Source organism: Strix aluco, chromosome W (assembly GCF_031877795.1).
Source record: "Strix aluco isolate bStrAlu1 chromosome W, bStrAlu1.hap1, whole genome shotgun sequence".
In the NCBI taxonomy this organism is placed as follows: domain Eukaryota; kingdom Metazoa; phylum Chordata; class Aves; order Strigiformes; family Strigidae; genus Strix; species Strix aluco.
Window position 1 is genome coordinate 18,003,668 of NC_133970.1, and position 25,575 is coordinate 18,029,242.

Sequence of the window (25,575 nt, forward strand, 5' to 3'; positions counted from 1 at the left end):
GGCCATTTTTCCTGATCTTCCAAAATATACAGAGGCCACCACTGATTGCAATATTCAGTCATCTGACTCTTTCGCAAATCTTCATGCAAATCTCCCCAATGTGCTAACAAACATCCTAACGGAGAAGTTTTCGGAACTTTGTCATTTGCAGTCAGATTACCCATACTTTTACTTTTAAACAAATGAGTCAGCTTAGATGCCATAATAAATCACTTTACAGTACAATACACAATTAATCACTCAAATCTGTCGCTTTGTTTTTCTCTGGCTGCACCCCTCGCGGAGTAACAGAAACACAGATCCGAGCTCCGCACTCACTTCGTGCTCAATTGCACGTCTGACACTTACAAACACACTCACACCTTTCCACAACTGTTACTATATACAAAGGTATATAACACAATATTATACAATTCTTAAATTCTTATACAATACTCTCCAAAACAATTTTACAATATAACACATGTAAAACTTCTAACTTCCTGTTAGAGACACTTCCTTTGAGAACACTATAGCATATAGGTTCTCTTGTTTCCCAATCCACAATTGTCCAACCCTGCAATAGCTTTCGCTTATGTCTTACGGGCAGACGCTTAGGCTTCCAATATACGAGGATCCTCTAGCCCAACCCTGCGCAGCTTTCGCCGCGTCTGACAGGCAGGCTTATACAGTGGGACTCTAACCCACTGTGGGGGACTCTAACCCACTCCTAAGTGGGACTCTAACCCACTCTCCAAGGGTGGGACTCTAACCCACTCTCCTAAGTGGGACTCTAACCCACTCCTAGTACAAAAGAAGTGTCTTACCAAAATCCAGGGAACGTCGCGAGGAGCCTTACGGATCGGGGATTGATGGGTATCCCCGAGAAATCCTCGGTGCCGGCTGGAACCGATCAGGTCCCCGATTCCTCCGGTCTCTCTCAGCGAGGTCCCATCTGGGTCACCAGAAACTGTTACCGAAAATCCGGAATAAAGAACTTATCAACACCAATTTGATGCAGATAAGCAGACACTTCTTTATTGACGGCCGGGCGCGCAGGGGAGTGTTCTCACCAACAACGCGCGCCAAGCACTAAAATCACTCATCTTATATAGAACTTTTCATATACAATTTCCAAGGACACAGTTTCATACACAAACACAATTCCCAAGGACACAGTTTCATACACAAACACAGTTTCCTTGGCAAGTACTTGTAAGCTGTTACGGTTGTTTCCCCAAGTTTCTATTAATCCTAGACTTTGACAACTACTTGTATTCTTCTGGTCCTATATATATTATAAATCAACTTACAGATCAGTTTGTATTTGGTTACCTAGGTTCCAAACGTTTCTACTAAATGATTATGACCAATCTCTTCGGCCTTGGTATGGGACTGTATAGGTGACTCTAAAGCAGCAATCGGTTGCCAACACAAACCACAACAAACAAAAATTTTACTAAATATTTCTTATGATTTTATATTTCTATTAAATCAAACACAATTTCTTCTACTTATTGGTAAATCAATAACACTACTGAGGAAGAATTGAATTGAGAATGGGAATCAGGCAGATCCAAGTGGGTCGAAGCCGCATTCATATGGGGATAGTTTTTCTGGGTCTGGGTTTATTTGGGCGAGTCAGAAATTTAATGTGGTTAGGATGGTGCTTAGGGTGAGGGATATGGTAAGTATGAATGTGATTATGTTGATTGCTCTTCTCTGAGGTTATACCAGATCTTAGAAATTGGAAGTCAATTGTAATTAATATACTAGAAGAGCAGGATCCTCATCAGCAGATGGTTGTGTAGAGGAATAATCAGATGACGTCTACGAAGTGTCAGTATCAGGCTGCTGCTTCGAATCCAAAATGGTGGTTTGATGTGAAGTGGAATTAGTCATAGAAGGCAGACGGATAGGAAGGAGGATCCAATAATTACATGAAGCCTGTGGAATCCTGTGGCGACAAAAAAAGTTGAGCCATATACACCATTGGCAATTGAAAAGGGTGCTTCGTAGTATTCTATTGCTTGGAGTGCTGTGAAGTAAAATCCTAGTAAGTTTGTTAGGGTTAGTGCATGGATTGCTTGTTTTCAGTTACTCTCTGTGATGTGGTAGGTTCATGTTATGGTGACGCCTGAGGCTAGGAGGGTGTCTGGATTTAATAGGGGTACTTCTAGGGGGGTTGAGGGGTTTTATTCCTGTTGGGGGTCATTATACTTCTAATTCTGGGGTGGGGACTAAGCTGGAGTGGAAGAATGCTCAGAAGAAGCCTAGGAAGAAGAATGCCTCGGAATTATTCTGTATCATAGGCCTTTTTGGACTGTAGGGGTGTGGTGGCCTTGGAATGTGCCTTCTCGCATGATATCTCATCATCATTTCAGTACAATTAGTATTATGGAAAGTAGGCCTAGGGCCAGGAGTTGTGAGGAGTTGTAGTGGAATCATATAATTAGTCCAGAGGTAGTGAGTAGGGTGGCGGGTGCTCCAAAGATTAGTCAAGGGCTTGGGTCTACTATGTGGTAGGAGTGTGCTTGGTGGGCCATTAGATGTTTTCTTGTAAGTATAGGCTTAGTAGGAGGACAAAGACATAAGCTTGAATTATGGCCACTGCGATTTCTAAGATGGTGAGTAGGAGTAGAATTGATGTGGTTAGGATGGATGCTGTTGGTAGGATGGAGAGTAGGGTGGTGGTGGCTGTGGAAATGAGTTGGATGAGTAGGTGTCCTGCTGTGAGGTTTGCTGTGAGGCAGACTCCTAGGGCTAATGGGCGGATGAGTAGGCTAGTGTTTTCAATTATGGTTAGGGCTGGGATTAGTGGTGTAGGGGTGCCTTCAGATAGAAGATGAAATCCGAGTTGTGAGTGGTTGGCCACAGTGGGATGTACAGGGTTTTCACCTGTGATTTAGTCTTGACAAGGCTATGCAATTGGTTTACTAACATCTCATAAAAAAGAAGCATGAGCGATTTGATGTGGTTGGCTTGAAACCAGTATATGAGGGTTCGACTCCTTCCTTGTACTTGGACGAAGGCTGGTTCTTCAAAGGTGTGGTATGGTGGTGGGCAGCCAAGGATTCACTCAATATTGGTGATGGTTAGTTCTGGTTGTGGGACTTTTTGTTTTGATGCGAAGGCTTCTCAAATGATAAATATTAGTATGATTACAGCTGTTGTTGAGATTACTGAGACAAGGGATGATGCTGTGTTTCATATGGTGTAGGCATCTGGGTAGTCTGAATATTGTCGTGGCATGATGGCTAGGCCTAGGAAATGTTGTGGGAAGAAGGTTAGGTTTATGCCTGTGAATATGACTCCAAAGTGGGTTTTGGCTCATGTGGGGTGGAGGGTGTATCCTGTGAATAGTGGAAATCAGTGGGTGAATCCCTCCAGGATGGCAAAGACAGCCCCTATTGAGAGGATGTACTGGAAGTGGGTGATGACATAGTATGTGTCGTGTAAGGTGATGTCTAGTGAGGAGTTTGCTAGAACGATGCCCATCAAGCCCCCAATGGTAAAGATGAAGCCCAGACCCCACAGTATTGTGGGGTCACATTTAATGGTTCCTCCATGCAGTGTAGCTAGTCAGCTAAAGACTTTGATGCCGGTTGGGATAGTGATAATTATTGTGGCGGATGTAAGTATGCTTGGGTGTCTACGTCTATTCCTACTGTAAACATGTGATGGGCTCATACAATGAAGCCTAGGTATCCGATGGATAGTATGGCTCATACTATTCCTATGTAGCTGAATGGCTCTTTTTTGCCTGCGTAGTACGTTACTACATGTGAGATAATTCCAAAGCCAGGTAGGATTAGGATGTAGACTTCTGGGTGACTAAAGAATCAGAAGAGGTGTTGGTATAAGACAGGGTTGCCTCCTCCAGCAGGGTCGAAGAATGTGGTGTTTAGGTTTCAGTTGGTTAGTCGTATGGTGATGCCAGTGGAGAGGACTGGGAGTGAGAGTAAGATGGCAGTGATGAGGATGGATCATACCAATAGGGGGGGTTGGTATTGTGAGAAAGCTGGTGGTTTTATGTTGATGGCAGTTGTGATAAAGTTGATTGCTCCTAGGATAGAGGATATGCCTGCTAGGTGGAGGGAGAAGATGGCTAGGTCTACTGAGGCTCCAGTGTGGGCTAGGTTGCTGGCTAGTGGGGGGTACACAGTTCACCCTGTGCCTGCTCTGGCTTCTACTGTAGAGGAGGCTAGTAGGAGTAGGAAGGAGGGGGGGAGTAGTCAGAAGCGTATATTTTTATGCATGGGAATGCTATGTCAGGGGCACTGATTATAAGTGGGACTAGTCAGTTTCCAAAACCTCCGATCATGACTGGTATAACTATGAACAAGATTATTATGAAGGCATGGGCAGTAACAATTACATTATAGATTTGGTTGTCTCCCAGGAGAGTTCCTGGTTGGCCGAGTTCTACATGAATAAGCAGGCTGAGAGCGGTGCCAACTATGCCAGCTCATGCGCCGAAGATTAGGTAAAGGGTGCCGATATCTTTGTGGTTGGTTGAGAATAGTCATCGGTTAATGAAGGTCACAGGTAAGATGGCTGAATGTTAAAGTGTTAGGCTGTAGTCCTTTTTACAGAGGTCTGATTCCTCTTATTGGCTCTGTGGTGAAATTCATGTTGAGTTGCAAGCTCATTGATGTACATTAAGAGTGTGCCAGAGTCTGGTAGACAGAAGCCTGCTAGGTTTGGGCATCTAGCTGTTAACTAGATCTTTATGGGATCAAGGCCCGTCTGTCTAGGTAAGGTCCTAGCTTAATTAAAGCATCCGGGTAGCATTCAGAAGATGCAGGTTAGTGTCCTGCAGGTCTTAGCAGAAACCAAGAGGGTTTAACTCTTGTTTAAGGCTTTGAAAGTCTTTGGTTTAGGTTATCCTAAGTTTCTAGATAGTAGACAGGATTATGGGGGAGAGTGGCAAGAGTGAGATTGATAAGGAAGTAAGGGTGGCAATTGGGGTACTTGTTGGTTTGTTAGTGTGTCACTGTTTTATGTGGTTTGTGGAGTTTGGTGGAAGTGTAATTGTTGAGTGGTACGCGAGGCGGAGATAAAAGAATAGTCCTAGTAGTGAGAGTATGGTGATAGCTGTGGCTGTTGTGGTTATTTCTTGTTTAGTGAGTTCTTGGATGATAAGTCAATTGGGTAGGAAGCCTGTTAGTGGGGGAAGTTCTGCTAGGGAGAGTAGGGTTAGTATAAGTGTTGTATTTAGCACAGGGACTTTTGTTCATGAGATTATTATTGTTGATAGTTTTAGGGTTTTGGTTCTATTGAGAGTGAGGAATACGGTGGTGATTAGGGAGTACAGGTAGAAGGTTAGTAACGTGAGTTTGGGGCTATAGATAGTGATGACAGTTATTCAACCTAGGTGGGAGATGGATGAGAAAGCCAAGATTTTTCGGGTTTGTATTTGATTCAGTCCTATTCAGCCCCCCAAGGCTGCTGAGGCAATGGCCATAGTGGCAAGTAGAGTTGGGTTAAGTGAGTGGGATGTTAGGAGGATGGTGATTGGGGGGAATTTTATTACTGTTGATAGTAGCAGTGCAGTGGTAAGGGATGAGCCTTGGAGCACTTCTGGAAATCAGAAGTGGAATGGTATTAGTCCTAGCTTTATTGCAATTGCTATTGTCAGGAGGAGGCATGATGTTGGGTGAGTTAGTTGGGTGATGTCTCATTGCCTGGAGGATCATGCATTGATCATGCTTGAGAAGAGGAGTAATGCTGAGGCAGTTGCTTGGACTAGGAAATATTTGATTGTGACTTCGATGGCTCGCGGGTGGTGGGATTTTGAAATGAGGGGGATGATAGCGAGGGTGTTGATTTCTAGTCTGGTTCAGGCTATTATTTAGTGGTTGCTTGAAATTGTGATGGTTGTTCCTAGAAGTAGGCTTAGGGAGGAGAGTAATTTTGCATGTGGACTCATTAGTAGGGGAAGAAGTTAAACCATCATTTTTGGGGTATGGGCCCCATAGCTTTGTTAGCTGACCCTACTAGGAAATAATATAAAGGAAGTATGAAGGGCTTTAGTCTCTTTTGTGTAGGTTCAATTTCTACTTTTCTAAATCTTTCTTAGGAAATGAGAGTTGGTGCACTTCTATGTTCACTTTATCATAGTGACCCTTTGCGTTCAGGCACATTTTCTTAGGCAAGGAGGTAGGCCTGCGTAGCAGATTGGTATGCTGGTCTGTCAAAGGCACAGTGCTAGTGTCAGGGGTAGGAAGTTTTTTCAAAGATGTATGAGTTGGTTATAGCGGAATCGTGGGTAGGAAGCACAGACTCATAGGAAGCCTGAGGAGAGGAGTAAGACTTTTGTAGCTAGAGCCACTGGGAACAGTTCTGGGGTTAGGTTGAGTGAGCTGGGGTTTAGAAATAAGATGGTAGTTAGTGTGTTTATTGGTATGATATTGGCCTATTCAGCTAGGAAGAATAGGGCAAATGGTCCTGCGGTGTATTCTATGTTGAAGCCCAATACAAGTTCGAACTCTCCTTCTGTAAGGTCGAATGGGGCAGGGTCTGTTTCAGTGAGTGTGGAGATGTATCATATTATTGCGAGGGGTCAAGAGGAGAAGATGAGGTATAGTGGTTCTTGTGTAGTGGCGAGGGTGTTTAGGGAATAGTTTCCGCTTAATATGTTTACGGACAAGAGGATGATGGTTAGTGTCACTTTGCAGGAAATAGTTTGTGCTACTGCTCTTAGTGTGCCAATTAAGGCGCATTTTGAGTTTGAGGCTCATCCTGACCACAAGATATAATATACTGCCAGGCTTGATATAGCTAGAAGGAAGAGGAGGCCTAGGTTTAGGTCAGTGAGAGAGAATGGAAAGGGGAGGGGGATTCAGATTGTGAGTGCTAGAAGGAGGGCTAGTATGGGGGTTATAATGAAGAGAAATGGGGAGGATGTGGATGGGTGGATGGGTTCTTTAATAAATAGTTTTACTCCGTCTGCTACGGGCTATAATAGTCCGAAGGGGCCTACGATGTTTGGGCCTTTTAGAGCTTGTATGTAGCTTAGAATTTTTCGCTCTACTAGGGTTAGGAAGGCTGCAGCGATTAGAATTGGGATGGCATAGGATAGGGATATGGTAAGGTAGGTTAGAGTGGGGGGTCGGGTGATGAGTGGGTGGGGAAGCTAGGGAGAGGATTTGAACCTCTGGGGAAAGGGCTCAAGCCTTTTGCATTTGCCAAGCTCTGCCATGCTAGCAGCCCTTTTCTAGTGCGGGAGGGGTGACCTTTTGGTAATTTAGTTGGGTTCATTACTTGGGGGGGGGGGGGGTGTTCATTTGTTGCATTGGCCCCACTTTTCTGGTCCTTTCGTACTAGGGAAAGTTTGCTATATATAGAAACCGACCTGGATTGCTCTGAACTCAGATCACGTAGGACTGTTAATCGTTGAACAAACAAACCCTTAATAGCGGCTGCACCATTAGGATGTCCTGATCCAACATCAAGGTCATAAACCTCCTTGTAGATATGGGCTCTTAGAGGAGATTGTGCTGTTATCCCTGGGGTAGCTTGGTTCATTGGTCAATTATATTAGGTCTGGTTACTGTTAGTACGTTGGGGGGTTGCTCTTGGTTAAGAAGTATGGTCTTATTTTTGGAGGATTTGTTTTTCTCCAAGGTCACCCCAACCGAAAAATGCAGGCCAGTGCTGGGGGGGGGGGGGGGGGGCTGGTAGGTTTGAAGTTTGTGTGTGGTGGCCACTGATTTTTAAGTTCCACAGGGTCTTCTTGTTTCATGTGCATATTCCTGCTTTCTCACAGGAAGATCAATTTCACTGTTTATCTGTAAGAGACAGTTAAGACCTCATTTAGCCATTCATACAAGTCTTGATTTATGGGACAATTGATTGCGCTACCTTCGCATGGTTAGGATACTACGGCTGTTGAATGTGGTGTCGCTGGGCAGGCATCACCTTCAATATTTGGTTTGCTGAAGGCTATGTTTTTGGTAAACAGTCGGGCCCTGGGCTTGTCTAGTTCCTTGTACAGATTTTAATCTTTCTAATGGGCGCTCCTGGGTTGGGTTAACAGAGTGAGTTAATATCTGATTCTTGTTAAAGTTGGGATATCAGTTGTAGTCTGTTATTAATGTGGTGATGTAAGCTCACGCTTGAGAGGGGGGGATTCCCCAGTTACTCATTTTAGCATTAATTCTCCTGTTGTCATAGGTTGGCCTGCTGGTGAAAAGGGAGTCATGTTGGTTTGGGATTTTTTAGGTGTAGAGCTTTGACGCATTCTTTGTTGGTGGCTGCTTGAAGGCCCCACAGTCAGGGAGAATTTTGGTGATTATTGTCTAGGGGAGATTGTGTTCATTTTTAAAGGAGCTGTACCTCCTTTAAATTGCTCTTGTTTTGCTACATGGTGGTTGGATTGGATGTCCGTGGAGGGAAATTAAGAGAGAACTTCGATTCGTTTCACAGGCAAACAGCTATCACCCAGCTCGGTTGGCTTTTCACTTCTACTAACAAGTCGTCCCGCTCTTTTGAAACAGAGATGGGTTCACTCAGGGGTAGCTGCTTGTAAGTAGCTCACTTGGGTTTCGGGGTGGCAAGCTTAAATCCATTTTGCTTGGTTGTTCTTGCTAAATCATGATGCAAGAGGTACAAGGGTTTCTTTGCTATTTATTGCTCGGTTTTTCGTTATTATTTCATCGTTCCCTTGCTGTACTAATCTCTTTATCGTGCCATAGTGAGTATCTTTTCTATTGCCTATACTAAGTTGGAAGAATGTTTTAGTTTGGTGATGAAGTAAATTTTTGACTATTGTTTTTGGTTGTGGTGTGGTTGGACTAGAGTTAGGCTTCAAGACGATCTGGTGGGTGGCAGATATCTTTCAAGTGTAAGCTGAATGCTTTTGTATTATAGCTACGTCTTGGTGTGCTAAGCACACCTTCCGGTACACTTACCTTGTTACGACTTACCTCGTCTTCAGCTGATGGGTATATTAGCTATGGGGGTTTGTAGCTTGTAAGGAGGGTGATAGACACTATGTATGTGCTCCAGGGCTCTATTGTCACGCTTTTACTGCTAAATCTGCCTTCTGAGGGTGGTCAAACCACCACAGGAAGCTAGTTGGCCGATAATGATGAATGGGTGTTCTACTGGTTGGCTGCCTACTCATGTCAGGATGAAGAGGTTGGCAACTAAGGCTCAGAATAGGAGCTGGGAGAGAGGGTGGAAGGTTATTGTATGTTGTCTGTACTTGTGGAGGAGTAGGTTTAAGAGTAGGACTAATATGGAGGCAGCTAGGGCTAGTACTCCTCCTAGTTTGTTGGGAATTGAGCGTAGGATGACGTATGTGAATAGAAAGTATCATTCTGGTTTGATATGGGGGGGTGTGATTAGCAGGTTTGCTCGTGTGAAGTTTTCTGGATCTCCTAGTAGGTTGGGTGAGAATAGGGTTAGGAGGAGTATGAGTATGAATCCTAGGGTGTCTTTTAGGGAGAAATAAGGGTGGAATGGAATTTTGTCACAGTTTGATACAATACCTAGGGGATTGTTTGAGCCTGATTCGTGGAGGAAGGTTAGGTAGATGAGGGTTAGGCCTGCAATTATGAAGGGGAGGAGGAAGTGTTGGGCAAAGAATCAAGTTAGTGTGGGGTTGTCTACTGAGAATCCTCCTCAGGCTCATTCTATGAGGGTTTGGCTGATATAGGGGATGGCTGAGAATAGGTTGGTGATGACTGTGACTCCTCAGAAGGATATTTGGCCTCATGGCAGGACATAGCCTACAAAGGCTCATTATCCTTCATTCATTGAAGGAGCCATATCAACATTCATTGAGGAGCTGAATGCAGACAAAGAGGTTTTTCTCCAAATTTACCTCCCCCCCTTTTAATTTAAGGATGCTGGTCATCTTCCTTTTTTTCCTCCCCCTCCAACACAATGGAGATGTAGCTCTTACTGGTTCTTGGCTTTATACAGAGTTGGCAGTGCATCTCAGTGGGTTGTTCCATGACCAGTTTTAAAACATACCAAAAAGCTTGGTTACATGTTTTCTACCTGTGTTAAAACTGACTCCTGCAAGATGCTTTGTTTGGTGGCCTTAAATGAAGAGATATGCTGCCCTAGCAGAGATTTTTCACTCAGTGCAGAGAATGGATTATAACACTTGGACACTACTGAAAGACTGATTTAATGGAAAGCAGCACATATACTTTCTTCTGCTTCTCTACTCTGACTTGTGTAGTATCAGCTGGTGCCACCATCCCTGCAGGGAGTACATAATTGGGCTGTTTGTGGGAAGAAAACATGGTGGAGGGTAAGGAAAGAAAGAGGCTTTTCTATCCTATGCAATTTCTGACATTTCAGATTCTAAAACTAGAACACATAATGGCAGGTATGTGAAAACACAGCCTCTGTTCCCTCTTTATTGGTATTAGTCACAGTCCCCCTCCATCCAGTCTGACTCTCAGACTGCCATCTCTCAATCTTGAAAACTTCCAAGGATGGTGATACCATGACCTCTTTGGGTAACTTGTTCTGGTGCTTAATTATCCTTGTAGAGATTTTTTTTTCTCCTTATATCCAGTCAGAACTTCTTCTGTTTCCATTGATGACCATTGTCTCTTTCTCCCACCATACACCTCAGGAAAGAGCCTAGCTCTATCTTCTCTATAGGCTTCTCTTAGGTATTGGAAGGCTGTAACTAGGTCCCTTTTAAGCCTTCTCTTCTCCAAGATAAATAGGACCAGTTCCCTCAACCTCTCCTTATAGGGCCTCTGTTCAAGCACCCTGACTATCTTGGTGACCCTCTGCTGAACTTGCTCAAGTTTATCAATATTTTTCTTGTACTGGAGGGGTCAAAACTAGGTGCAGCATTCCAGATGTGGTCTAATGAGTGCTGAGTAAAGGGGAATGATCACTTAGAATCATAGAATCATAAAATGGAAGGTTGGAAGGGACCTTCAAAGATCATCTACTCCAACCCCTCTGCCATGGGCAGGGACATCTTTCACTAGGTCGAGTTGCTCCAAGCCCCATCCAACCTGACCTTGAACACTTCCAGGAATGGGGCATCCACAACTTCTCTGGTCAACCTGTTCCAATGCCTCACCACCCTCATCGTAAATAATTTCTTCTTTATAGACAATCTAAACCTACCCTCTTACAGTTTAAAACCATTGCCCCTGGTCCTGTCACTACAGGCCCTGGTAAAAAGTCTTTCTCCATCTTATAAGCTCCCTTTATAGATTGAAAGGCCTCGATAAGGTCTCACTGGAGCCTTCTCTTGCCAGACTGAACAACCCCAATTCTCTCAGCTTTTCTTCATAGGAGTATCCCCAAGTCCTTCTCTGCAGGGCTGCTCTCAATCCATTCATCCCCCAGTCTGTATTGATACTGGGGATTGCCCTAACCTACGTGCAGGACCTCTCACTTGACCTTGTTGAACTTCATGAGGTTTACATGGGCCCACTCCTCAAGCCTGTCAAGGTCCCTCTGGATGGCACATCCCTTCCCTCTAGGGAATCAACTGCACCACTCAGCTTGGTGTTGTCTGCAAACTTGCTGAGGGTGCACTCAGTCCCACTGTCTATGTCGTTGATGAAGATATTAAATAGTATTGGTCCCAGAATGGACCCTTGAGGGACACCACTTGTTACTGTTTTCCACTTGGACATTGTTCTGTTGACTTCCTTCAGTTTACTGTCTGTGCTTCTGTTGATACACCCCACTATCCTGTTAGGCTTCATCACTGCCAGAGCACACTGCTGACTCATGTTCAACTTGCTTTCAACCAGGACCCCCAGGTCCTTTTTAGTAGAGCTGCTACCCAGCTTGTAACATCTCATGACTTGGCCATTTTCCTTGTTGAAATTCATGAGATTCTTGCCAGCCCATCCTTCTAGCCTGTCTAGGTCCCTCTGAATGGCAGCCCTGTCCTCAGGTGTGTCAGCTGCACTCCCCCAGTTTGGTGTCATCCACAAGCTTGATGAGGTGGATTCTGTCTCCTCCTCCAGGTCACTGATAAAGACATTCAATGGCACAGGTACCAGGATAGACCCCTACGATACTCCGCATGTCACTGGCCTCTGTACAACTCATTAACCACTACCCTCTGAGCCTGACAATCCACCTGGGTCTTCACACATCAGGTAGTCCACCCATCCAGATCATAATGTCCCAATTTGAATACAAGGATGCTGTGTAAGATGGTGCTGAAGGCCTTGCTTAAGTCAAGGTTGACAACATCCACTGTTCTTTCCTCATCCATGGATCTAGTAATTTCATTAAAGAAGGCAATCAGGTTGGTCAAGCGTGATTTTTTTTCCCTTAGTGATTAGGAATAGCCAGCATGGATTTACCTTTGCCTTTACATGCCCAGAAATGGCTTCCAAGAGGACTCACTTCATGACTTTCCCAAGGATCACCAAAGTGAGGCTGACTGGCCTCTAGTTCCCTAGATAGTCCTTCTTGACCTTTCTGAAGATGGGTACAACATTTCTCCAGTCACTGGGTACCTTCCCTGATCTCTGTGACCTTTCAGTGATGATAGTGTGGCCTCACAATGACATCAGCAAACTCTTGTGGCACCTTTGGATGCATCCCATTTACTTCCATGGACTAGTATGGGTTGAGATTTCTCAATAGATCCCTGACTTGATCCTCCTCTGCTACTAGCAGTTCGTCTCTTCCTTGAACCCTGTCTCTAGGTACAAAAATGCCTGGGAGACCTTGTTGGTGAAAACCAAGACAAAGAAGGCACTGAGTACCTCAACCTTATCTGCAGACACTGTCACTAAATTGTCCACCCCATGCAGCAGTGGGCTCACATTTTCCTTCTTTATTCTTTTATTGATAATGTAGCAGTAGAAGTTCTTTTTGATGCCCTTGACGTCCCTTGCCTGTTTCAGCTCCAGCTGAGCTTTGGCTTTCCCCAAACCATCCCTGTATACCTGGGCAATGTTTCTATATTCCTCCTTTGTAGCCTGTCCTCACTTCCACCTCCTGTATATGTCTTTTTTCTCATGAGCTCCCTGTTTAGCCAAGCTGGTCTCCTGGTACATCTACTCATTTTTCTGAGTATTGGGATGGACTGTTCTTGTGCTTGGAGGATGTTGTCCTTAAAGACTTGTCATCTCTTGAGCTCCTTTGCCCTTCAGAGCTGCCTCTCATGGGATCCCACTTACTAGCTTCCTGAAAAAGCAAATTTCTGCTCTACTGAAGCCCAGGATCTGTACTCTGCTACTTGATTTCATCGCTCCCTTCAGGATCTTGAACTTCACTGTTTCATGGTTGCTACAACCAAGGCTGACATTGATTATCATGTCCCCAGAAAGTTCTTCCTTTTTGGTGAGTAGTAGATCCAGCTGTATGTCACCTATGGTTGGCCCATCTAGCATCTGTGTTAAAATTCCTAACACCTTTCAGAAACATGGATTGCTTTCTTACTAATTACACCTTTTGCTTCTGTATTTAAACTCACTGTTCCACTGCAGCAATCTCTGGTTTTACAACCTACTTGGCTCTTATTGAAATGTAAGAATGTTCAGGAGTCCTCCCTCCCCCTTTAAGGGCACATGGCATTTTTGTGGGAACAGTGTATTGATATGTCCAGTGAAAAATATGTTTTGAGGAGGAAGGCCCTAAGGATGTGAACGCTTGGTTGAATCTTATAGACAAATCCTGGTTTGAGTTATTGTCTGTCAGCTAAGCCATGTTAGTGGACTGCATGCACATTCTTAGCTTTCTCAGGTTGTGGTAAAGTACCATTAGCATATGTCACTTTCATGGTGACTTACCCTTTCAGTACATGTCACGTTGCAGTCAAATAGGCTAAGATCATATGCATGATCATCTATTACAATTCAGCTGATGGCTGGTCACATGATCTCACGTTTTCTTATGAGTCCATATCCTTGATGGTTCCAATATCAAGATCTTTCAAAGCTGACATAGAATAGTAAAAACAAATATAAAATGTCTGGAGAAAAAAAAGCCCTAAACACTTATGTATAAGTGAAGGGATAGCCTTTTAAAACTGTATTTTCAAAGTAGAAAGTTACTTGCTGGGTACTGTGTAAACAATTTTCGTAGCATGTCAAAGGACAAAGCTGTCTTTACATGAGAATTGAGTTCTGTTTCTTTGATCTTTTTATTGGGCCTTATCTGAAGTGTATTGTTTCAAAGCCATGTTCTGTGTCTCAGTGAATTAATTATTTCTTCTTTTTACATCAGCTGGATATATTATGCAATGAAGAGATTCTTGGCAAGGACCACACACTCAAGTTTGTAGTTGTTACTAGATGGAGATTTAAGGTATGACACAACTGCTTTTCATGAAAATTTTCATGTTCCATGTAAATCATTAGCTGACTAAAGAACAAAGTTCATAAAGCATATATCATGCAGGCCTATACTGCAATAAGTTCAAAATGGTTAAAATATATATTTTTAAATGTCTAATAAACTATCTTTAAAAATAGATCTTTTTCTTAATTCAAAAGAGAAAAATGGGGGAAAAAGTAAAATGTGCCACTAAGGAAAAGGGGAAGTTGGTGGCAGATGTCAATTTGATAGTAATTAAAAATGTATAAGGTAAAGGAGGTTGAAGCCATTGAGAGGGACATTTTTCTCAGCCATGTCAGTCAGATATAACTAATATTACTCTGTGTAGATTGTGAACCTGGTTACAATGCAGAAGAGACAAATATTCAATACATTCGTATTCTGTAGTTTGAAAGAGAGAGGCTGAATATACTCATTAAAGGAGGCAGATGAATTAACTTTGCTCCCCGCTTCAGTTCAAGAGACTTGTAGCAATATTTAGTAAGCATAAACAAGGCTGGGGAAAGCAGCTGAGTGGGTCTCTGGGTTAGTGATGTTAGTTACTTTAAAGAAAACAAATCTAAAACCCCACACAACAAAACTTAGAGCTGAATAGTAAATGATGGGAGATTCATACTGAGCATAAATTATCACTGGTTATTTATGGCCACCCAAATAAAATGACTGAAACTATCATGAAATGTCAAGTTGAACATCTGGGATAGAAGTCACATCCAGAGAATCAGGGTGTGTGCAGTTTGGAAGTGATAACTTTGAAGAAAAGTTAGTGTTCATAATAGACATGCAACACAACACAATCTCCCAGGATAATATTGTGGTAGAAAGATGTAATACCTTTGGATGCATAAATAGAAGGGATGAATGAGAATAGATAGGCAATTTTTATCTGTCTATGAAGAAATAATTAATTTCAGATTGGGAAATAGAAGGTAGGAGATTGTGGTCCGTTATGACATATCCATGAATGACCTGGAAAAGAGGTTAAATAGTGAGGTGACACTGCACCACTGAAGTTATTCAAGACAGTCAAGATAAATGTTGGTGATGAAAGGTTGCAGGAGGCCTTTACAGTACTGGATGACCAGGTGATGAAATGGCACCTAAAGTTCAATATGGGTAAATGTAGAGATGCATGCTGGGGAAAACATGTATCTGAACTTTATATATAAAAATGGTGGGCTCTGAGTTGACTGCCATCAAACAGAAAACAGGTTTTGGGGTTGGACATAAAGATATTGGCTCAGTAATAGGTCCAAGAAAAACCCAAATGAAATGCTAGAAATTATTAGGAAAAGAATTGAGAGCTAAACAAGAGCACTGCTGTGCCTCTGTATAAATCCACTATTTACCTGTATCATGAAGATTTGTAGAGTCGTGAGTACAATGGAAAAGGCAGCAACTGTAAACTCTTATTTGGTGAAAGAGATGATGGGTGTCAAGTGAAACTCATAGGTATGAGGTTTAGAATGAACAAAAGGAAGTGATTTTGTTGTAAGTTCCATTTACCCTGATAGGAGATTGAGCTGGGGGAGACACAGATCACAACCAATATTCATTAATAACAGCTTTTATAAATCATAGAATACCAGGTTGGAAGGGACCTCAAGGATCATCTGGTTCAACCTTTCTTGGCAAAAGCACAGTCTAGACAAGATGGCCCAGCTCCCTGTCCAGCCAAATCTTAAAAGTGTCCAGTGTTGGGGAATCCACCATTTCCCTGGGGAGATTATTCCAATGGCTGATTGGTCTCATCGTGAAAAATTTTCCTCTTGTGTCCAATCAGAATCTCCCCAGGAGTAACTTGTACCCATTACCCCTCGTCTTTTCCATGTGACTCTTTGTAAAAAGGGAGTCTCCGTCTTCCTTGTAGCCACCCTTTAAATACTGGAACATGGTGATACGGTCTCCCCTAAGCCTTCTCTTCTCAAGGCTGAACAAACCCAGTTCTCTCAGCCTTTCCTCACGTGGCAGGCTCCCCAGTCCCTTGATCATCTTTGTGGGCCTTCTCTGGACCCTCTCCAGCCTGTCCACAACTTTTTTGTATAGCAGGGACCAAAACTGAACACAGTATTCCAGGTGCGGCCTGACAAGCACTGAGTAGAGTGGGGTAGTGACTTCTTTGTCTCTGCTGATGATGCCCTTGTTGATGCAACCCAGCATCCTGTTGGCTTGCTTTGCCACTGCAGCACGCTGTTCACTCATATTGAGCTTGTTGCCCACCAGAACCCCCGGGTCCCTTTCCACAGAGCTGCTCCCCAGCCAGGTAGATCCCAGCCTGTGCTGTACTCCTGGATTATGTTTTCCCGGGTGCAAGACCTTACACTTGTCCTTGTTGAACTTCATAAGGTTCTTGTTAACCTACTCTTCCAGCCTATCCAGGTCTTCCCGCAGGGTGGCTCTCCTTTCCAAAGTGTCCACTTCCCCTCTCAGTTTGGTATCATCATCAACAAACTTAATCAGGCTATTAACTAATAGCAGATAACTTTATACAGTATATTCATTTATTCCCTCACACACGTGGTCATAGTTACCCAGTTGGAGAAATAGCAGGGAGACCAACCCCAGCTGTGTACTTAGAAGCAGAGTGTCATACTGACATGCCAGTGGCTTCTAGGTAGGTGTTCATACAGTCCTTTATGACACTTCTCTCCCTGTTGATACCTAAGTTAAACTTATGGTATTGTCAATTTTCATTCAGCTTACATAATCACAGAATGTTTCATTAGCTGTATAATCATTATAATCATAAACATTTTGAATCTATACTATTTTATGATTAACAGAATTAATAAAACTATCCATTCAAATGCGATTAACCATACAACAGGCTGTCTTAAGAGATATACTAATATTTCATTACACCTTATCCCATAAACATTTTATGTAATATCTCCTCATAACATGTGACAATGATGAAATGTTTCTCATTCTTCATATAATTGTTTAGTTAACCAATATGTTCTCTTTTATCATAAGATTACATTTACAGTAGATCTTTCCCAATTCTATTAAACGTATACATTTTACAATATCTTGTTAAGTATCCTAATATAATTGTCACCTAATGTAGCCCCAGTACATGAATAGTGATATTCCTGGTCACTACTGAAAAAGTTAACACGTTTGTAATGATCAAACCAGTTTCATCTAGCTTTTACTGTTGATATTAGGGGTTTGATCTGACCCAAAGTTCTCAGCTAGCCTCACCCTACTTTTGCCTTTTTTATCTTCTTTCAGGTTCTCTCATAACTTATTGATTTTCCCAGATATGTGTCCCAAGGTTATGCAGCTATATAGCATCAGAGCTGGGCTTTGGATCCTCAGAACACAGGCAACTAAATAGTTGGGGGAGGGGAGAAGGAGAAATAGCAGAGGAGAAATTACACAGACTTGTTCACATAATCAGTCATTATATTCATGTATAGACTTCTATCATTCTCTTTTTTTACTCTTACAGAAATGCTGGGTTTAGCGATTAAGTTCTGATTACTAGATATAAGTAACCTCCAATACCTGGCATAGATAAGTATCTCACTTCAGTGTTACTTCTATTCTGGTTCAACCATAATATTTCACTATTCATTATATATTATCCTTTTTCAGACCTTGATATATACACATGTGTAACTCACAGTTCTCTCAACCTTTAAGTACTGTTAGTATTCCATTTCCCCTCTGTTTCAAACTTTTCTTTCTCTTTCCTTTCTTCTTTAGATACCCCTCCCAAATTCCTTTTATATTTACACATTTGCTTAAAAGAACATTACTGAAATCAACAATTCTGTCACTAGGTCTGGCTGCTTCTATTCAAACTGTTTCTTTGAGTATTATCCTGTAAACAAATAAAACTACCAAGGTTGTAAGGTGTACTGGGTCTGGCTGAGCTGGAATTGGTTTTCCCCTGTAGCAGCCCTCATGGTGCTGTGTTTTATGCTGGGAGCTGGCAGGGTGTTGATAGCACACTGGTGGTGTGGCTACTGCTGAGTAGTGCTTACACAGCACCAAGGCTCTTTCTGACATTTCCCCCCCCACAGTGGGATGCGGTGGGCAAGATCTTGGGAGGGGACACAACCAGGACAGCTGACCCGAACTGACCAAAGGGATATTCCAGACCATATGACGTCTGCTCAGTATAAAGCTGGGAGAAAGGAGGAAGGGGGTGGGGTCACCCTTGGTCCTCCGAGGCAACCACTACGCGTATTGGAGCCCTGCTTCCTGAGAAGGCCCGACATCGCCTGTTCATGGGAAGTAGAGAATAAATCTGTTTTCTTTTTTTTTGCTTCCGTGCGCGGACCTTTGCTTCGCTTTGCTTATATTAAAACTGCTTTTGTTTTACCCACAAGGGTTGGGGTTTTTTCTATCTTATTTTCTTTCCCCTCTTTGCCCTGTTGAGAAAAAAGAGGGAAGGGGGGGGAAGTGATAGAGTGACTTGGTGGGTACCTGGCATTTAGCCAAGGTCAAACCACCACATAAGGTTACTATAACTTTATGGCATTGTTCCAAAGCTTTAACGGTGATCCCCCAGCCTGGGTGGACCCAAATCCTGAGTTGCAACACTTAAATCTGTTAGAGCTCTAAAAGGAGTCTTAATTCAAGTGTAGTAAACTGTTGTTATTACATTAGACCAAGCTAAGCAAGACAAAGATGGGTTAGGTCACAGATTAGCTATCCAGCCATGCAAAACTTTATTGTAAGAATTACTGGCTACTCCAGTTAAACAGACAAAAATAAAGCTCCCAACAAGCAAAATATGACAAGTGAGGCCTATATTGAATTTGTGGCCTTGTTCGCAACAGCAATGTCATGTCTGCTGGACTACAAGGTCACTTTTATCCCTCTCCTTTGATAGTCTATGAATCACAGGTTATTGCTCAATGAGTCCAACAAGGATGCTGCAAGCCCTCCTATGGTTCAAGGCTCCTAATCAGGACTGAACAGAGACTCTTCTTGGAGGCATTCACTTTCTCCTATCAGGTCTTGCCTCATAATAATCCGTAAAGGTCTGACAGTTCTTCATGGCAGTATATAGTCAGTATCTGATTTGTTAAATGTCTATGATTAACACAATTTCTAAAAACATGCAAACTATTACTATAGGGTGTAAAGCCAAGTTAAGAATTCTTGCAATTTCAGGAAACCTCTCTGAGTCTGATAAGCATTGATGTGTACCACTCACTATAGCTCAAGTCTATTAACCACTACTGAAATTACGTTCTTCTGGCAGGCTGCATATCTTACTCCTTGGTCTTGCCTCAGAGTTTACCTTGTTACATTATAACTTTGTCAGCCCTTGCTTGCTGATGGAGTTGTAGTTAAGACCTGCAAAAATCAAAGCATAAAACAATAACATTAGTATAAGTATATAAGTAGATCTAATAAACACAAGGTAAAATAACATGTAAGCCATACCACCTCCCTTACTTTTTATGGATATGCTTACATTTGATCTTGCTGTGAGTAGGAAGAAAGGGGAACTAGAGTAAATAGACTCTGGAGGCAGATCTTTCAGGAAATTTTTGTGTCACTCGGCAAGGCGATCAGCTCCGGTGCAGGTGCGTTCTGCAGCAGAGCGGGGGATCGCGGCATGCAAGGGGAGGTTTCCTGAGCCGGGGAAAACCCTAGGAGAGCACAGAAACCTGTCAGAAGCCGGCAGCAATCAGGACAGCGAGCGGCTGACGAGGCGCGGGCGGGGCCAGGACTAACAGCAGCCACTCCCCACACCCACAAAAGGCAGCCCCAGGGAGCGCCAGTGGCTAAGACGGACAAACAGGGCGTGGCGTGGCGTGGCGTGGCGTGGCGTGGCGTGGCAGTTTGCGCAGGGAGGGCGCGTCTTCGAAGCAGGGGTATTCTACTGGCCGAGTGGAGAGGCTTGAGGTATACGTAACCCGGCAACAGGGCACCGTTCTGTGATCATCTGCATAGGCCAAGGGCACTCATCCTGCCTGACCCTCAAGGCAGAATGGTGAACACTCTTCTGAGAGCAAAGGCTGCAGCTCCAGATGGGGAGTCTGAACCATCTACCCCAGTGGTGGCTGCTGCCTCCACCCAGATGGAGCTGCTGAAGGGAGAGGCTGCAGTTCATACCTTAGACTGCAGGAAGTGCCCAGGCCTTTCTCCTGGGGTAGGGACAGGCAGCAGACCTCCCTGCAAAAGGTGTGCCCAAGTGAAGGACCTCCTGCAGCAGGTGCTGAGCTGCAGGAGGTGGTTAGAAGGAGTTAGATAGCTGGTTCCAAGTGCAGTTAGCGGTTAACCCATAGCCAAACAGCCAAAAACTCCCCCACTGGCACACACAGAAGAGAAGGGGGGCAATAATGCAGAGGAATGGAAGCTTGCAACGGCAAGGACCTGCAGGAGGAAGAGACTTCTCCTGAAGCCTGAGGTGCCCTTGCAGAACTGCTTCACCACTCTGCAGACTAAAGAGGGAAGACCCATGGGGAGTGTGAAGCTCAAGGGCAGCCTTGGCTGCAGTGACCATGAAATGGTGGAGTTCAAGATCCTTAGGGCAGCAAGGAGGGCACACAACAAGCTCACTACCCTGCACTTCAGCAGAGCAGACTTTGGCCTCTTCAGGGATCTGCTTGTCAGAGTAGCATGAGATGAAGCCCTGGAGGGAAGAGGTGCCCAAGAAAGCTGGTTAATATTCAAGGATCATCTCCTCCAAGCTCAGGAGCAATGCATCCTGGCAAAGAGAAAGTCAGGTAAAAATGCCAGGAGGCTGCATAGATGAACAAGGAGCTCCTGGACAAGCTCAAACATAAAAAGGAAGCCTACAGAGGGTGGAAGCAAGGACAGGTAGCTTGGGAGAAATGCAGAGAAATTGTCAGAGCAGCCAGGGATCAGGTTAGAAAGGCCAAAGCCCTGATACAATTAAATTTGGCCAGGGATGTCAAGGGCAACAAGAAAAACTTCTATAGGTATGTCAGTGATAAAAGGAAGACTAGGGAAAACGTGGGTCCTCTCCAGAAGGAAACAGGAGACCTGGTTACCTGGGATATGGAGAAGGCTGAGGTACTCGATGACTTTTTTTCTCCCTCAGTCTTCACCGGCAAGTGCTCCAGCCACACTGCCCAAGTCACAGAATCCAAAGGTGGGGACTGGGAGAATGAAGAACCGCCCACTGTAGGAGAAGATCAGGTTCGAGACCATCTAAGGAACCTGAAGGTGCACAAGTCCATGGGACCTGATGAGATGCATCCAAAGGTCCTGAAGGAACTGCTGGATGAAGTGGCTAAGCCACAATCCATCATATTTGAGAAGTTGTGGCAGTCCAGTGAAGTTCCTGCTGACTGGAAAAGGGGAAACATAACCCCCATTTTTAAAAAGGGAAATAAGGAAGACCCGGGGAACTACAGGCCAGTCAGTCTCACCTCTGTGCCTGGCAAGATCATGGAGCAGATCCTCCTGGAAACTATGCTAGGGCACATGGAAAATAAGGAGGTGATTGGTGACAGCCAACATGGCTTCACAAAGGGCAAATCGTGCCTGACAAATTTCGTGGTCTTCTATGATGGGGTTACATCATTGGTGGATAAGGGAAGAGTGACTGACGTCATCTACCTGGACTCATGCAAAGCATTTGACACTGTCCCACACTACATCCTTGTCTCTAAACTGGAGAGACATGGATTTGACAGATGGATCACTTGGTGGATAAGGAATTGGCTGGATGGTCGCACTCAAAGAGTTGCAGTCAATGGCTTGATGTCCAAATGGAGAGCAGTGACGAGTGGCGTCCTCAGGGGTCAGTATTGGGACTGGTGTTTAACATCTTTGTCAGCAACATAGACAGTGGGACTGAGTGCACCCTCAGCAAGTTTGCTGATGACACCAAGCTGAGTGGTGCAGTTGATTCCCTAGAGGGAAGGGATGTGCCATCCAGAGGGACCTTGACAGGCTTGAGGAGTGGGCCCCTGCGAACCTCATGAAGTTCAACAAGGCCAAGTGCAAGGTCCTGCACATGGGTCAGAGCAATCCCATGCACAAATACAGGCTGGGCAATGAGTGGATTGAGAGCAGCCCTGCGGAGAAGGACTTGGGGTATTAGTAGGTGGAAAACTGAATATGAGCCAGCAATGTGTGCTTGCAGCCCAGAAAGCCAATCATATCCTGGGCTGCATCAAGAGAAGTGTGCCCAGTAGGTCGAGGGTGGTGATTCTCCCCCTATACTCTGCTCTAGTGAGACCCTGCCTGGAGTACTGTGTCCAGCTCTAGGGCCCACAGTGGAAGAAGGACATGGACCTGCTCGAGCGGGGCCAGAGGAGGCCACAAAGATGATCAGGGGGCTGGAGCACCTCCCTTATGAAGTCAGGCTGAGAGAGTTGGGGTGGTTTAGCCTAGAGAAGAGAAGGCTCTGGGGAGACCTTATAGCAACCTTCCAGTACCTAAAGTGGGTCTACAGGAAAGAGACATCATGAGAGATGTCTCTCTGAGCTTGTAAAATGAACCTCTGGTTTTCTTCCATTGCTATTGGTCTTCCATTGTCTGCTTTCCATCCCATTTTCTTCCAGTCATAAGTCTAGTATTTTATTCCATTCTTAACATAATCACTGTCAATAAAGAGAGATAATGGGTTCTGTTTAAAGGATTGGTGTCTTTTAATAACTTCTATGGTAGACTATACTTCTGCTGTTTGAGATAATCTTTTGTTGTGGGTTGACTCTGGCCAACAACTAAGTACCCACAGAGCCATTCACTCAGCCCCCACTCAATGAGATGGGTGAGAGAATAAGAACAGCAAAAGCAAGAAAACTCATGGATCCAGATAAAGACAGTTTAATAAGTGAAGAAAAGAGAAAAATAACAAGTGATACAAATGCAAATTACTCACCACCTCCCACAAGTAGAACGATGCCCAGCCAGGCTCCATGCAACAGTCACCTTAGAAGACAACCCCCCCCCGCCTTCCCTCCGCCACCTTCTTCCGCTACCCCAGCTTTATGGCTGAGCATGATGTTATATGGTATGGAATATACCTTTGGCCAATTTGGGTCAGCTGTCTCAGATGTGTCCCCTCTCAATTTCTTGACCGCCTATAGCATAGTCACAGAGGGGCAGCAGCAACACAGAGTGGGAAAAAGAGATAGCCATAACTACAAATGTGCCCCCTTCCTCCTCCTTTCCCTTAGCTTTTAGTGTTGAGCGTGACACCATATGGTATGGAATATCCCTTTGGTCAGTTTGGGTCAGCTGTCTTGGCCATGTTCTCTCCTAACCTCTTGCCTACTCCCTGGGGGGGGGGGGGGGGGGGGGTAGGGAGAAAGCCTTGACATTGTGCTAGCACTGTTCAGCAATAGCCAAAACACTGGTGTGTTATCAACACCATTTTGGTCACAAATCCAAAACACAGCATCATGCAGGCTGCTATGAACTCCATCCCAGCCAAACCCAGTACATCCTTTCTCCCATTTTCCTACTATAATTCTCCCATTCTATTAGAGCAACATATTGGACTATTCTTTTTCTTTGTTTATATCTAGCACTCTTGTCAGTGAACCACACCTTTAGTTTATTACTAGGTTCCTTTAAGGGACATGCACACCAATATCTATTTTTTTCCTGAGCAATTGCTCTTTGTTCACAACTGGGATCCACCCCTTGTTCAGATCTGGTTGTTGTAATAGTCATACAGTACTCCATCACCACCACCACCATTCATTAATATTATCTCAATAAATTGGTGTGGTGGGTTAACTTTGGCCAGCAGTCAGACACCCACCCAGCCATTCACTCAGCCCCCCCTCCTCAACAGGACAGGGGGAGAAAATAGGATGGAAAAAGTCAAAATAAAGACAAGGATCTCACCAATTACCGTCATGGGCAAAGGAGACTCGACTTGGAGAAAACTAATTTAATATGATTTATTTTACTTTATTACCAATGAAAATAGATTTGGATAGTGAGAAACAAAGACAAAAAAGACAGCTGTGCTTGGCCATAGACCCCACTGATCTGGACCCTGACCTGCAGACTGATTTCCTAGTCTGACCTTGTCCTTGCCTTGTCACTGTGGACCTACTCAGTGATCACTGTCTGACTCTGGTTACTCTCATCAGACCTGATCCCGACACTAACCTGCAGATAGACTTGCCTCATCACCATGAACTTGCCTGATGATCTGGACTCTTAGTTGAACCTGTTTACCATCCCTAGGTCTACCCTGCTCACCTTACTCAGGTACTGTGAAGTCTCTGGCCAGCAGGCACCTGCCCTGCTGGCCTTGTTATCGTATTTGGCTCCTCATCCCTTAGGGAGCATATGGCCCTCACTGCACCCTGACATATGTGGGTTTATAATTTCCCACAAAACACCTTGTTCTAAATACTCCTTTAATGATTTCTCCCAGAGCAGTTCTAGCTTTTTTAGGATATGGATATTGTATAAGGGGGACAAACTGAGGGTCCCACTGTTTCAACTTGGTCATTTCTTTTTTCCACACTGTAGGATTTTTTTCTGCCATACTCCTGGGACCTGTTGTTTCCAGAATTCTTTATGTATTTCAGTTAAAGTTTGTACTTGTTCTCTTGAATCTTTATACTAGCCTTTCCCTGCTTCCTGTATTCCTTTATATTTCTACAAAATATCACTATAAAAATTAAGATTCCATGTTCCATTATCCAGTCAGTTCCTAAAATAAGAGGTTCTTTGCTATTATTTACAACCTCATACTTGATATCAACAGCTCACTGCCCTATTATTAGATTCATAATATAATATTTAGGGCCTTTTTCTTCCTTCTTGTTGAAAGAGGCTGCCTTCATATTTTCTTGATGAATAGATTCTTTAAGAAAGGTTTTAGACAAACTGATTCATGCTCCTGTGTCCAGGAAAACACCGTATTTTTTTCTCTACTTCATACAAAATATTGGGGTTCCCCCCCCAGGATCCCAATGTATTCGGCACACAGGCACCCATTCGTATGGGTAATCCTGGACCCAAAGCAGACTTCCCTATTGTTGGTTTTCATCAACTGGGGGTAGGACAGTGGAGCTTGAGCACTGAGGTATACTACTGCTACTGCTCTTCTTTTCAGCTGTTGTATCACTCTTTTTAGCTTATCCCATGTTTTCTTCCTAATCCATTTTGCCATATTTTCTCCTGAATCCTTTAACACTTTCCACAGCCTTACACAGATTTGGTCCATTTATTCTGATTTACTAACCTTATTGTCACTGTTTCCTGCACCTATTAATCTTATCCTTATTTCTCTGCAACCTCTTCCATCTTTACAATTACTGTAAGTCCTTGTTTTTTCTTGATCCACGTAAGAAATTTTTCCCTTTTCTCCTGAACCTAGTCCCT

General features: G+C 43.8%; 1 protein-coding gene and 1 pseudogene across 4 annotated transcripts in view; one reads left to right on the plus strand and one right to left on the minus strand.

Annotated features, from left to right (window-relative positions):
- The window catches only part of LOC141917860 (polycomb group RING finger protein 3-like), a 176,572-nt gene that overhangs the window by 140,539 nt on the left and 10,458 nt on the right, over positions 1 to 25,575 (plus strand). For 3 of the 4 annotated variants that reach the window (XM_074811472.1, XM_074811474.1, XM_074811473.1), the window contains one exon: positions 14,167 to 14,247. The exons of the other annotated variant lie outside the window; for it this stretch is intronic. In XM_074811472.1, the coding sequence (XP_074667573.1) occupies positions 14,167 to 14,247 (81 nt within the window). The remainder of the gene's footprint in view (positions 1 to 14,166; positions 14,248 to 25,575) is intronic. 4 annotated transcript variants of the gene reach the window in all.
- On the minus strand, positions 8,202 to 10,449 carry LOC141917836 (cytochrome b-like; annotated as a pseudogene).